Source organism: Salvelinus namaycush, unplaced genomic scaffold (assembly GCF_016432855.1).
Source record: "Salvelinus namaycush isolate Seneca unplaced genomic scaffold, SaNama_1.0 Scaffold1013, whole genome shotgun sequence".
In the NCBI taxonomy this organism is placed as follows: domain Eukaryota; kingdom Metazoa; phylum Chordata; class Actinopteri; order Salmoniformes; family Salmonidae; genus Salvelinus; species Salvelinus namaycush.
Genome location: NW_024057691.1, coordinates 27,501 through 40,240, shown reverse-complemented (window position 1 = coordinate 40,240; position 12,740 = coordinate 27,501). Strand labels below are relative to the sequence as shown.

At 46.1% G+C, this 12,740-nt stretch overlaps 1 protein-coding gene across 1 annotated transcript in view; it reads right to left on the bottom strand.

Annotated features, from left to right (window-relative positions):
* Positions 1-563: 563 nt before the first annotated feature.
* The window catches only part of LOC120035295 (host cell factor 1-like), a gene marked incomplete at its 5' end in the record, with an annotated part of 36,682 nt that continues 24,505 nt past the window's right edge, over positions 564-12,740 (bottom strand). The window contains 7 exons of the mRNA XM_038982081.1: positions 564-3,214; positions 3,523-3,586; positions 5,133-5,442; positions 5,983-6,168; positions 10,149-10,286; positions 10,717-10,932; positions 12,066-12,343. Of these exons, the coding sequence (XP_038838009.1) occupies positions 3,175-3,214; positions 3,523-3,586; positions 5,133-5,442; positions 5,983-6,168; positions 10,149-10,286; positions 10,717-10,932; positions 12,066-12,343 (1,232 nt within the window). The remainder of the gene's footprint in view (positions 3,215-3,522; positions 3,587-5,132; positions 5,443-5,982; positions 6,169-10,148; positions 10,287-10,716; positions 10,933-12,065; positions 12,344-12,740) is intronic.

Here is a 12,740-nt window from a genome sequence, read left to right as displayed (position 1 = left end):
GTTGCTTCCTAAGTGGACAGTTTGATTTCACAGAAGTGTGATTGACTTGGAGTTACATTGTGTTGTTTAAGTGTTCCCTTTATTTTTTTGAGCAGTGTAAATGGATGAGAGAGCTTCCTACTGCCTGAGCTATGTTGTTGATGTAAATTGAGAAGAGCGGGGGACTTAGGATCGAGCCTTGGGGTACACCCTTGGTGACAGGCAGTGGCTGAGACAGCAGATGTTCTGACTTTATACACGGCACTCTTTAATAAAAGGTAGTTCGCAAACCCATGTAAAAAAAATGATTATTAGGGAAATCGTCCTTACAAGCATGTAAACGTTTTAAAACTAAGAATTATATTCTGACTACCCACAACAGTTGTAGTATATAACCGAACAGTATGTACTTTATATTTTACATTTACACAAGGATGAACAATTAGATGTGGTGGTGAACTCAACCAGTTCGTAAATCGTTCGTTACACCACCGATTCTGAAACTGTGAAGATGTCTCTCCCCTCATTAGCAACACAACATTCACACAAAATAAGTCACATCTCCAGAACTGGTAAGAAAAGGATGCACTAAAAAAAGTTTTATTTTCCATAGTAATATTCACAAACAGTTTAATCCCCAAACATCTGTCAGATCAGATTGAACAAAAGCTCAAAAACTTCATCAGCTAGCTGTTGCTTCCATAGAAATATAATCTATTCCAACAATCTATTCTAGATTCTATTTCTATGTTTGGTTCTTAATACAACCTCCTGACGTCCCTGCCTGCCAATGCATCTTGGGCATTATAACCATAACGACGATATCAACAAGGGTTCTGGGTTATAGTCAATGAGGAAAAACAGAAGCGAGAACAAGACAGAGCAGGAAGACATTTCCTTTTTAATTATTATTATTTTTATATCTAGACAAAGCAACCGAGATGACAAACATGTAAAAACATTTTTGTTACAGATAATTATATAAAAAGCAGTTTTTTTTTTTTTTTTTTTTAACTTCTTGCTACGTGAAGGAACTTATTTACAATTGAACCGATACTAGCTGAGCCAATCAATCACTCTTCCTGCCATCATATCCCACCACTAGGTAACTAAAAACCTCTCCGTTCAAAAACACTAGTCACGTTACACACTTGCATACCTTAACACATAATACACCAAAAACAAAATGTCAAATGGTTATCAATACGAAAAGTTTCTCCACAATTTGGGGGCAGAACATTTCTGAGAATAAACTGGGATTTATCTAAAAAAAACAAAAATAAAACAAGCCTTGGGAAAATAAAAATAACCTTTTGAATTCCATAGTCGAACAAATTAATTCTACTATGGAATATCAACAGATTGAGAAGGGGAAAGATGAAAATAAATATTTTTTTTCAGCAAATTAATTCCTTTAATAAAAAAATTAACAAAAATAAAACAATCCACTCCTCTTTTTCTGACTAATCTTATGTTCTGCAGCAGAGCAAGTACAAAAAGTCATTGTTACGTAAATCGTTCGTTACACCACCGATTCTGAAACTGTCAAATCAGGTTATAAAATATGTATTGGGTTGTTTCACCCTGGCAGTCAGCCAATCACTGTCACCCTGGCAGTCAGCCAATCACTGTCACCCTGGCAGTCAGCCAATCACTGTCACCCTGGCAGTCAGCCAATCACTGTTCAACAAATTCCTCCAATGAAAGCAGAGAAACTACCAGAGTAGATAGTCAACTAGAGGGAGAATAAAGCAGTCTCCTAAACCTACAGGGACCACAGGTATTTTTTTCTGAAGCTAATCCTTTAACTCGGTCTCCTCTCTGACATAGCTACACATTAAAACACAGTGATGTCACAAAGCAAGATGACAGCCGGGACAGATACAGAGTATTGATTGGTTGATGAGGATTCCCCTGGAATGGAGAACACTGTCCGCCCCCCCCCCCCCCAACGTCCCGCTGTCCGTTTGGTGTATTTATTAAATCTCCATGACGATGTGACAATGACATCATCTTCTTATGATCCAACTGTCTCCTATAGCAACCATCTGATTCTTCTGAATGCAACCTACTGATGCCCACACACCTCCCCTCTCCAATGACATAATGAGATACACTAGATTGTATTATGAGCAGTTATTTGTATTGTCTATTGCTTGTGTAGATAAACAGGGGAGAGGAAACGCATGAAAGAGACTAGAGAACTATCTAGCAACTACAGTTAGACCAGACTGAAGTTTTTTTAAATTTTGATTCCTCAGAAAATCATATCATAGGAAAATAAAAAGTTAATTATGCGCTTTCCATGGTTTAAACAAGTAAATATCAATAATAATATCAATAATAATAATAATACAATAAGAAATACAGAAGAATGAAATAAGGCGTCCTCGGCACCACAACGTCCAGTGATGAGGGCAGGGGATCTGGCGTTTCTCAGCTTTATCTATTTTACAGCCATTTTGTGACTGATGGGTTGTTGGGCCTGGTCTAGGTACAGGATGGTGTCTAGGTTCAGGACGGGGCCTGGTGTGGGTTCAGGACGGGGCCTGGTGTGGGTTCAGGACGGGGCCTGGTGTGGGTTCAGGACGGGGCCTGGTGTAGGTTCAGGACGGGGCCTGGTCTGGGTTCAGGACGGGGCCTGGTGTGGGTTCAGGACGGGGCCTGGTGTGGGTTCAGGACGGGGCCTGGTGTGGGTTCAGGACGGGGCCTGGTGTGGGTTCAGGACGGGGCCTGGTGTGGGTTCAGGACGGGGCCTGGTGTGGGTTCAGGACGGGGCCTGGTGTGGGTTCAGGACGGGGCCTGGTGTGGGTTCAGGACGGGGCCTGGTCTGGGTTCAGGACGGGGCCTGGTCTGGGTTCAGGACGGGGCCTGGTCTGGGTTCAGGACGGGGCCTGGTCTGGGTTCAGGATGGAGCCTGGTCTGGGTTCAGGATGGGGCCTGGTCTGGGTTCAGGATGGGGCCTGGTCTGGGTTCAGGATGTGCTGTTGTAGGGTTAGATGGGGTTCTGGTAAAGGTTGGGGTCCGGGTGGAGCCTGGTCTGGGTTCAGGATGTGCTGTTGTAGGGTTAGATGGGGTTCTGGTAGAGGTTGGGGTCCGGGTGGAGCCTAGGGGTATTGTATTCAGTAGGAAAGTGTTGTTTTCAGTTCAGTCATAGTCATCATGGACAACAAGGGGAGAGGAAGGAAACCCTCCTCACTGGTCTGATCTGGCCTTCTTTGGACCAGCAGCTTTCCTACAAGAGGAGAGAAAACCCGATCCAACAGATGAACATGGATAAGGCTACAGAGTTAGTACAGATAGTTCAGTTGAAAGTTAAGAGTTATGACAGAGGGGTGGGACAGGCTTGGCCACAACCGACTACTGGAAAACTTTTTTCCCCAAACACTTTTGCATTTCCAAATAAATAAATAAATGAAATCATAGTATTTTTAAGGAATGTACAGTTAAAATACCTGAATTCGTGAATTCTACTTCTTATTTAATCGTTCTGTGGATATTAAAAAGAGAGAGAGAGAGAGAAGGATGAATCCTAGTACTCACATGTCAGGCGAGGAGCCTGGTCTCTTAACAGTAGGTTTACCTGCAAGGCCATCTTTACTAATCTCTACAGGGAGAGGGGAAACGGTTAGGATTGTACCGAACACAAAATATAAAAACGGAATACGCAACAATTTCAAAGATTTTACAGGAGTTACAGTTCAGATAAGGGAAATCAGTCAATTGAAAAATGTTCATTAGGCCCTAGTCTATGGATTTCACAAGACTGGGAATACAGTTGGTCACAGATATCAAAAAATATAAAAAATAAAGATATGGGCGGAGATCAGAAACCCAGTCGGTGTCTGGTGTGACCACCATTTGCCTCATGCAGCGTGACATCTTCACAGAGAGTTGATCAGGCTGTTGAATATGGAATATTGTCCCACTCCTCTTCAAATGGTTGTCGACGGGAACTGGAACACGCCGTCATACACGTCGATCCAGAGCATTCCAAACATGCACAACGGGTGTGGTGACGTCTGGTGATTATGCAGACCATGGGAAAAAAAACTGGGAAATTCACAGCTTCCAGGAATTGTGTACAAATCCTTGCGACATGTGGCCGTGCATTATCATGCTGAAACATGAGGTGATGGCGGCGGGATGAATGGCACGACAATGGACCTCAGGATCTCGTCACGGTATCTCTGTGAATTCAAATTGCCATCGATAAAATGCAATCGTGTTCGTTGTCCGTAGCTTATACCCATACCATAACCCCACCGCCACCATGGGGCACTCTGTTCACAACGTTGACATCAGCAAACCGCTCGCCCACACAACGCCATACACCCTGTCTGCCATCTGCCCGGGTACAGTTAAAACCAGGATTCATCTGTGAAGACCACAGTTGTCCAGCGGCCATCGAAGGTGAGCATGTTACCCACTGAAGTCGGTTTCGACGCCGAACTGCAGTCAGTTCACGACCCTGGTGAGGACGAGCACACAGGTCAACTTCCTCGAGACGGTTTCTGACAGTTTGTGCAGAAATTCTTCAGTTTGTGCAAACCCACAGTTTCATCAGCTGTCCAGGTGGCTGGTCTCAGACGATCCCGCAGGTGAAGAAGCCGGATGTGGAGGGGCTGACGTGGTTACACGTGGTCTGTGGTTGTGAGGCCAGTTGGACGTACTGCTAAATTCTCTAAAATGACGTTAGAGGCGGCTTATGGTAGAGAAATTAATAATACATTCTCTGGTAACAGCTCTGGTGGACATTCCTGCAGTCAGCATGCCAATTGCACGCTCCATCAACTTGAGACATTGTGGCATTGTGTTGTCTGACAAAACTGCACATTTTAGAGTGGCCTTTTATTGTCCCCCAGCACAAGGTGCACCTGTGTAATGATCATTTTGTTCAATCAGCTTCTTGATATGCCACACCTGTCAGGTGGATGGACTATCATGGCAAAGGAGAAATTCTAACTAACAGGGATGTAAACAAATTTGTGCAAAACATTTTAGAGAAATAAGCTTTTTGTGCATAATGGAACATTTCTGGGCTGTTTTATTTCAGCTCATGAAACATGAGACCAACACTTTACATGTTGTGTTCACATTTGTGTTCAATGTAATATTGGCAACTGAATCGAGTTTAACATAACGTTCCGTACCTTGGAGCCACCTGACCTGCGTGGCAGGGCCGTAACCTTTCTCGTTGCGGGCTGCGATACGGAAGATGATGGCAGGCTTGGTAGTGTAGTCTATGTGTGCGTTGGAGAGGCTGGACGACTGCACCAGGCAGGAGGGGTTAGGCCCACAGAACACCCGCATGAAAGCCAGCTGGGCTGGGGTGGTGGTGGTGGTGGGCTTGGCCTGCTCCCCGCTCTGGGCGCTCTGGATGGCCAGGTACACCGAGTACTCAATGATCTTACCAGATGTGACCGACGGGGGCTCCCAGGTCAGGTGGGCGCCGTCTGGGCTCTGAGTGAGGAGGAGGAAGAGAGGGGAAGAGAGCGTGATATGAGCTATAAATACAGAATCATATAAACAAGGTGAAATAAAATATATGTTTGATAAAATAACACTTCCTGGGTAAAATATGTTTGATAAAATAACACTCCATGGGTAAAATATGTTTGATGAAGGAAAAAGGAAACCGCACACTGCTCTGGTCAGAGCTCTGACGAAGGCCGTGAGGCCGATACGTAAAGCTCTGATGAAGGCCGTGAGGCCGATACATAAAGCTCTGAGGAAGGCCGCGAGGCCGATACGTAAAGCTTATTAAATATCGGTGATACTATCAAGAGCAGTGTGCGGTTTCCTTTTTTCTTCATCTTGTTCAATTGTTGCCATGGCACCTGCAAATAAGATTCCTCAGATGTGCCGAGTGCCTTTTTGAATTTTAAAATATGTTTGATAAAATAACACTCCCTGGGGTAAAATATGTTTAAGAATTTGTTCTTTACTGACTTAACTGGTTAAAAACTAAAAAATGTAATTTAATAAAATAAAATGTGTTACCTTGCTGATCTTGATAGCACAGGGAGCTCCGGGGAAGCCTGGTAGACACGTCTTGAAGGCGGAGACCTCTGAGAAGTTCCCCCGGCCACATGTGTTGATCCCGGCCACCCTGAATTTATAGGCCGTCCCTGGCTGGAGATCGATCTTCCTCATCTGACTGTAGTCCGGGATCGTCCCAGAGTCATCCTACAACACACAAGAAAAATGACATGTTTTCCTTGCTATCTTATCTGGCTATACTCCATGACGTCGACTGTAGGCTTGTTCATTTAGCTGACGAGATATGTTTATAAGTCCCGTGACGTTATTTTATATTAAACGATTTTATAGTAAGAACAATATAATTGAACTTAGCTGAAAATATTAAGGACATTTTTCCCCATTACGGAGTAAGTGTGTATATGATGTGGCTATATTGAGGTGATAGCGATTACGTGAAACAGGTCCTATATGCTAGATTTAGAGTTATTTGGCTACTTTAGTTGTGAATGATACAAACCTTACAATGTCTTAGAAATCAAAACATTCAGTGGCATTTGGAAAGTATTCTGACCCTTTCACTTTTTTCAACATTTTGTTACATTACAGCCTTATTCTAAAATGGATTAAATAACTGTTTTTCCTCATCAATCTACACACAATACCTCAATGACAAAGGTAAAACAGGTTTGTAATTTTTGCTAATTTATTACAAATAAAAAACTGAAATAGCTTATTTACATAAGTATTCAGACCCTTTGCTATGAGACTGGAAATTGGGCTCAGGTGCATCCTGTTTCCATTGATCATCCTTGAGATGTTTCTACAACTTGATTGGAGTCCACCTGTGGTAAATTAAATTGATTGGACATGATTTGGAAAGGCACACACCTGTCTTTATAAGTCCCCACAGTTGACAGTGCATGTCAGAGCAAAAACCAAGCCATGAGGTCGAAGGAAGTGTCCTTGGAACTCAAGACAGGATTGTGTCGAGGCACAGATCTGGGGAAGGGTACCAAAATATTTCTGCAGCATTGAAGGTCCCCAAGAACACAGTGGCCTCCATCATTCTGAAATGGAAGAAGTTTGTAACCACCAAGACTCTTCCCAGAGCTGGCCGCCCGGCCAAACTGAGCAATCGGGGAGAAGGGCCTTGGTCAGGGAGGAGACCAAGAACCCGATGGTCACTCTGACAGAACTCCAGAATTCCTCTGTGGAGATGAGAGAACCTTCCAGAAGGACAACCATCTCTGATGAAACCAAGATTGAACTCTTTGGCCTGAATGCCAAACGTCACGTCTGGAGGAAACCTGGCACCATCCCTACGGGGAAGCATGGTGGTGGCAGCATCATGCTGTGGGGATATTTTTCAGAGGCAGGGACTTGGAGACTAAATCAGGATTGACGGAAAGATGAACGGGAAAAATTTAGAGATCCTTGATGAAAACCTGCTCCAGAGCGCTCAGTACTGCAGACTGGGGCGAAGGTTCACCTTCCAGCAGGACAACAACCCTAAGCACACAGCCAAGACAACGCAGGAGTGGCTTTGGGACAAGTCTCAATGTTCTTGAGTGGCTCAGCCAGAACCTGGACTTGAACCAGATTGATCATCTCTGGAGAGACCTGAAAATATCTGTGCAGCGATGCTCCCCATCCAACCTGACAGATCTTGAGAGGATCTGCAGAGAAGAATGGGAGAAACTCCCCAAAAACAAGTGTGCCAAGCTTGTAGCGTCATACCCAAGAAGACTTGATGCTGTAATCGCTGCCAAAGGCACTTGAACAAAGTACTGAGTAAAGGGTCTGAATACTTATGTAAATGTAATATTTGTTTTTTAAAAACATGTTTTTTGCGTTGTCATTATGGGGTAGTGTGTGTAAATTGATGAGAATTTTTTATTTATTTAATACATTTTAGAATAATGCTGTAATGTCATGGGCTCTCCAACCTTGTTCCTGCAGCTACCCAGTGCTTCATTTAACATCGATTGTAACATGTTTTCACAAGGAAAGACAGTGTCACTAAACTGTCGACAGCCTTTCTGCGCGCTCTAGAAACGAATAAAAAAGGTGAGAGAGGAGGCTGGTGGTGAGATATTCTGTATAGCTAAAAAGGTTAACGGTGTCACTCAATTAATTATGAAAATATATTTTTAAAATTTCTCTCTAAATCGAAGGCTAACTATAAGCCGACCGGCACAATCCTTGAACCAACAGCATCGCCAAGGGTTATAGGTTCTCTCCCAGACTCGAGAATAAACATTTGAGCGTATCATTAGATAACCAGTCCATTCAGTATGCATCATAACAGTCCACACTCAAAAAGCCTAAACCATGTATCTTATAAGGGTACAATCGTTATTTTAATTCAGTTTTATTTTTTCCCAACCTTGGGCTCATAGGCTCTAATATAATTACGGGTGCTTTGAATGAATCCTCACCTCAGAAAGCGCTGTCCATTTTGTTATGTTAGGCTTTGAAACAACATCAAAAACAACCATGTTTTCCACTGTTTCAACCCGCCGTTGAACTTGTTTCTTCAATACTGATCGTCACAGTGAGGGGAGTTTTAAAAGCTGCGTACTGTTTTGATGATCAGTGTTGGATGTGATTTTACATTGCATTGATGTCAGAGGGGTTAGAGGGACAATAGAGCCCTGAGTACCAGGCCAATAGGACCTGATGGAGGGACAACAGAGCCCTGAGTACCAGGCCAATAGGACCTGATAGAGGGACAACAGAGCCCTGAGTACCAGGCCATTAGGACCTGATGGAGGGACAATAGAGCCCTGAGTACCAGGCCATTAGGACCTGATGAAGGGACAGTAGATCCCTGAGTACCAGGCCATTAGGACCTGATGGAGGGACAATAGAGCCCTGAGTACCAGGCCATTAGGACCTGATGGAGGGACAATAGAACCCTGAGTACCAGACCATTAGGACCTGATGGAGGGACAATAGAACCCTGAGTACCAGACCATTAGGACCTGATGAAGGGACAATAGAGCCCTGAGTACCAGGTCAATAGGACCTGATGGAGGGACAATAGAACCCTGAGTACCAGACCATTAGGACCTGATGGAGGGACAATAGAGCCCTGAGTACCAGGCCATTAGGACCTGATGGAGGGACAATAGAACCCTGAGTACCAGACCATTAGGACCTGATGGAGGGACAATAGAACCCTGAGTACCAGGCCATTAGGACCTGATGGAGGGACAATAGAGCCCTGAGTACCAGGCCATTAGGACCTGATGGAGGGACAGTAGAGCCCTGAGTACCAGGCCATTAGGACCTGATAGAGGGACAATAGAGCCCTGAGTACCAGGCCATTAGGACCTGATAGAGGGACAATAGAGCCCTGAGTACCAGGTCAATAGGACCTGATGGAGGGACAGTAGAGCCCTGAGTACCAGGCCATTAGGACCTGATAGAGGGACAATAGAGCCCTGAGTACCAGGCCATTAGGACCTGATGGAGGGACAATAGAGCCCTGAGTACCAGGCCATTAGGACCTGATAGAGGGACAATAGAGCCCTGAGTACCAGGCCATTAGGACCTGATGGAGGGACAATAGAGCCCTGAGTACCAGGCCATTAGGACCTGATAGAGGGACAATAGAGCCCTGAGTACCAGACCATTAGGACCTGATAGAGGGACAATAGAGCCCTGAGTACCAGGCCATTAGGACCTGATAGAGGGACAATAGAGCCCTGAGTACCAGACCATTAGGACCTGATAGAGGGACAATAGAGCCCTGAGTACCAGGCCATTAGGACCTGATGGTCGTTAGCAAGTTGGGTACAACCAAAGCATGTTTAGAATGCATAAAATGAGATCACCGTGACTCATGACTGCCGGTGTGGCGGTACCGCCACCCAAACAGCCCTAGTAGGAGGAAGCCGTAGATTTTAAGTCTCTCCTTGATTCGTCGCATCGTCTCTCCTTACCTCCTCCTCCTCAAAAAGCACTGGAGGAGAAGTTCAGAGGGAGGGACCTTGGGATATTCTCCTCCAAAACATTTTGAGAATGAGACTATGAGCGAGCGTGTGAGGAATTGAGGAAAACAAAAAATCAGACTGTGTGAAACCACTATAAAAAGCTCTATATAAACCCAAATGCATTATCGTCGATACCATTAGTGACTTCAGAAACAACAGTAGTCAACGTTCGCGTTAGTGTCTTACATCAGCAGCAGCCGCGTCTTCGTCGGGTAGGTAGTAGTGCGTGACCACCGTGTTGGTGACCTTGACGATGCCAACGTCAAACCACTGGTTGTCTTTCTTCAGCGGGGCTTTGACCACCGCAGGAGGCAGTCCTGGCCTCTGGAGAAAGACACAGCGTTTAATAACACAATATGAATAACAGGTTTTCACATTTATTCATTAGAGGAATAGATAAAGACAGAAAAAATATGTAATAATTAAAATGAGCGGATCTACATTAATATGTTATTTATCATTTCTTTAGGAACCTTTATTCAGCCAGATAAGTTATTAAAAATAAAAAATATATAGATATTTTACAATAATGAGGTGGTTTGTCAAAGAGGAGAACAGAAATCAGCCTCTGGACGACACATGATGGTTAGAAAACACACTTGTCACGAGCATGTATGACCCTTTAACAATGTCTTATAAAACCATCTCATAGTGAACTAAATAACAGCCATTTTGAGTTACTTCAATGATTAAATCAGGTTAACAGAGGTCAGCCAGAAAGCCAGCCACAGCCAGTCTAGTCCAATCCACTCACCAAAGCAGCAGACTCTATTCCATTGACCACCTCTGCCATGGTCGTAGCTGCCTGTATCTTAGCCGGGCTGGCCACCATCATTGTCTGAGTGGGGGTTAAGGTGCAGGACGGGGCTAGCCGGGCCACCGCCTGGGTCACTGCAGCAGCCAACTCATCGGCGTTAGTCTCTGACGCCGGGTCGTTCAGGCTGTCTGCTGGGGCCAGGCCCTCGGTGGGCTGGGTCAAATCATAAACTTTATTTATACAATGCAGTTCAAAGTGCTTACTTGACAAATGCAAAGAATACATTCAGATCACCTAAAAGACAGACGGACAGAAAAGACGGGGACAGACAAGACAGGCTGCACAATAATTAGCAGACCACCGGTTAGAGACAGAGATGCAGGCAGACCACCGGTTAGAGACAGAGATGCAGGCAGACCACCGGTTAGAGACAGAGATGCAGGCAGACCACCGGTTAGAGACAGAGATGCAGGCAGACCACCGGTTAGAGACAGAGATGCAGGCAGACCACCGGTTAGAGACAGAGATGCAGGCAGACCACCGGTTAGAGACAGAGATGCAGGCAGACCACCGGTTAGAGACAGAGATGCAGGCAGACCACCGGTTAGAGACAGAGATGCAGGCAGACCACCGGTTAGAGACAGAGATGCAGGCAGACCGGTTAGAGATAGAGATGCAGGCAGACCGGTTAGAGACAGAGATGCAGGCAGACCGGTTAGAGACAGAGATGCAGGCAGACCGGTTAGAGACAGAGATGCAGGCAGACCGGTTAGAGACAGAGGCAGGCAGACCGGTTAGAGACAGAGGCAGGCAGACCGGTTAGAGACAGAGGCAGGCAGACCGGTTAGAGACAGAGATGCAGGCAGACCGGTTAGAGACAGAGATGCAGGCAGACCGGTTAGAGACAAAGGCAGGCAGACCGGTTAGAGACAAAGGCAGGCAGACCGGTTAGAGACAGAGGCAGGCAGACCGGTTAGAGACAGAGGCAGGCAGACCACCGGTTAGAGACAGAGGCAGGCAGACCGTTAGAGTAAAACAGCGGTTGGGCCGACTGACCTGGTTGTGTTGTGCTGCTGCCTGGGCAGTAGGAGATAGTTGGAGACAGGCAGTTAGCGACAGACAGGCCGGCAGACAGTTGGCGACAGACAGGCAGTTAGCGACAGACAGGCAGGCAGGCAGTTAGCGACAGGCAGGCAGACAGGCAGGCAGATAGCGACATACAGGCAGACAGATAGCGGCAGACAGGCAGAAAGTTGGCAGCAGACAGGCAGAAAGTTGGCAGCAGACAGGCAGGCAGACAAACAGTTAACGACAGGCAGTAAAAAACACTGGTTGGGCTGACCGACCTGGTTGTGTTGTCTTACTGCTGCCTGGGCCTGAGCAAGAGCCTGGGCCTGAGCCTGGGCCTGGGCCTGAGCAAGAGCCTGGGCCTGAGCAAGAGCCTGGGCCTGAGCCTGGGCCTGAGCAAGAGCCTGGGCCTGGGCCTGGGCCTGAGCAAGAGCCTGGGCCTGAGCCTGGGCCTGGGCCTCCTGCAGCTGCTGCTGTTGTTGTACCAGGGCTGCCAGCTCAGCCTGAGTCAACACAATGGGGATGGTGGTGGTCTGATGGCCACCGTCTCCTTCATCTGGAAGGGGGACAGGAGAAATGACACTGCTAAAACACCAAGGATTCTCTCTCCAGTCCGACCACACATCTGGTTAAAAACAGTCAATCTGTTAGCCTTCCGGGGACTTCATCAGATGTGCCAGCGTCGGGAATTTAAACAAATCTGTAACGACCCCCTGCTGGTTCTACATCAGGGCCCGTATTCATAGCGTCTCAGAGTAGGATCAGGTCCCCTCCTGTCCAAGTCATCTCATTCATTTTTATTTAAAAAGGCTACACTGATCCTAGATCAGCACTCCTACTCAGATGCTGTGTGTAAACAGGCCCTGGTGCTGGAGCAGTAGGACCTAGTGGAGCAGTAGGCCCTGGTGCTGGAGCAGTAGGCCCTAGTGGAGCAGTAGGACCTAGTGGAGCAG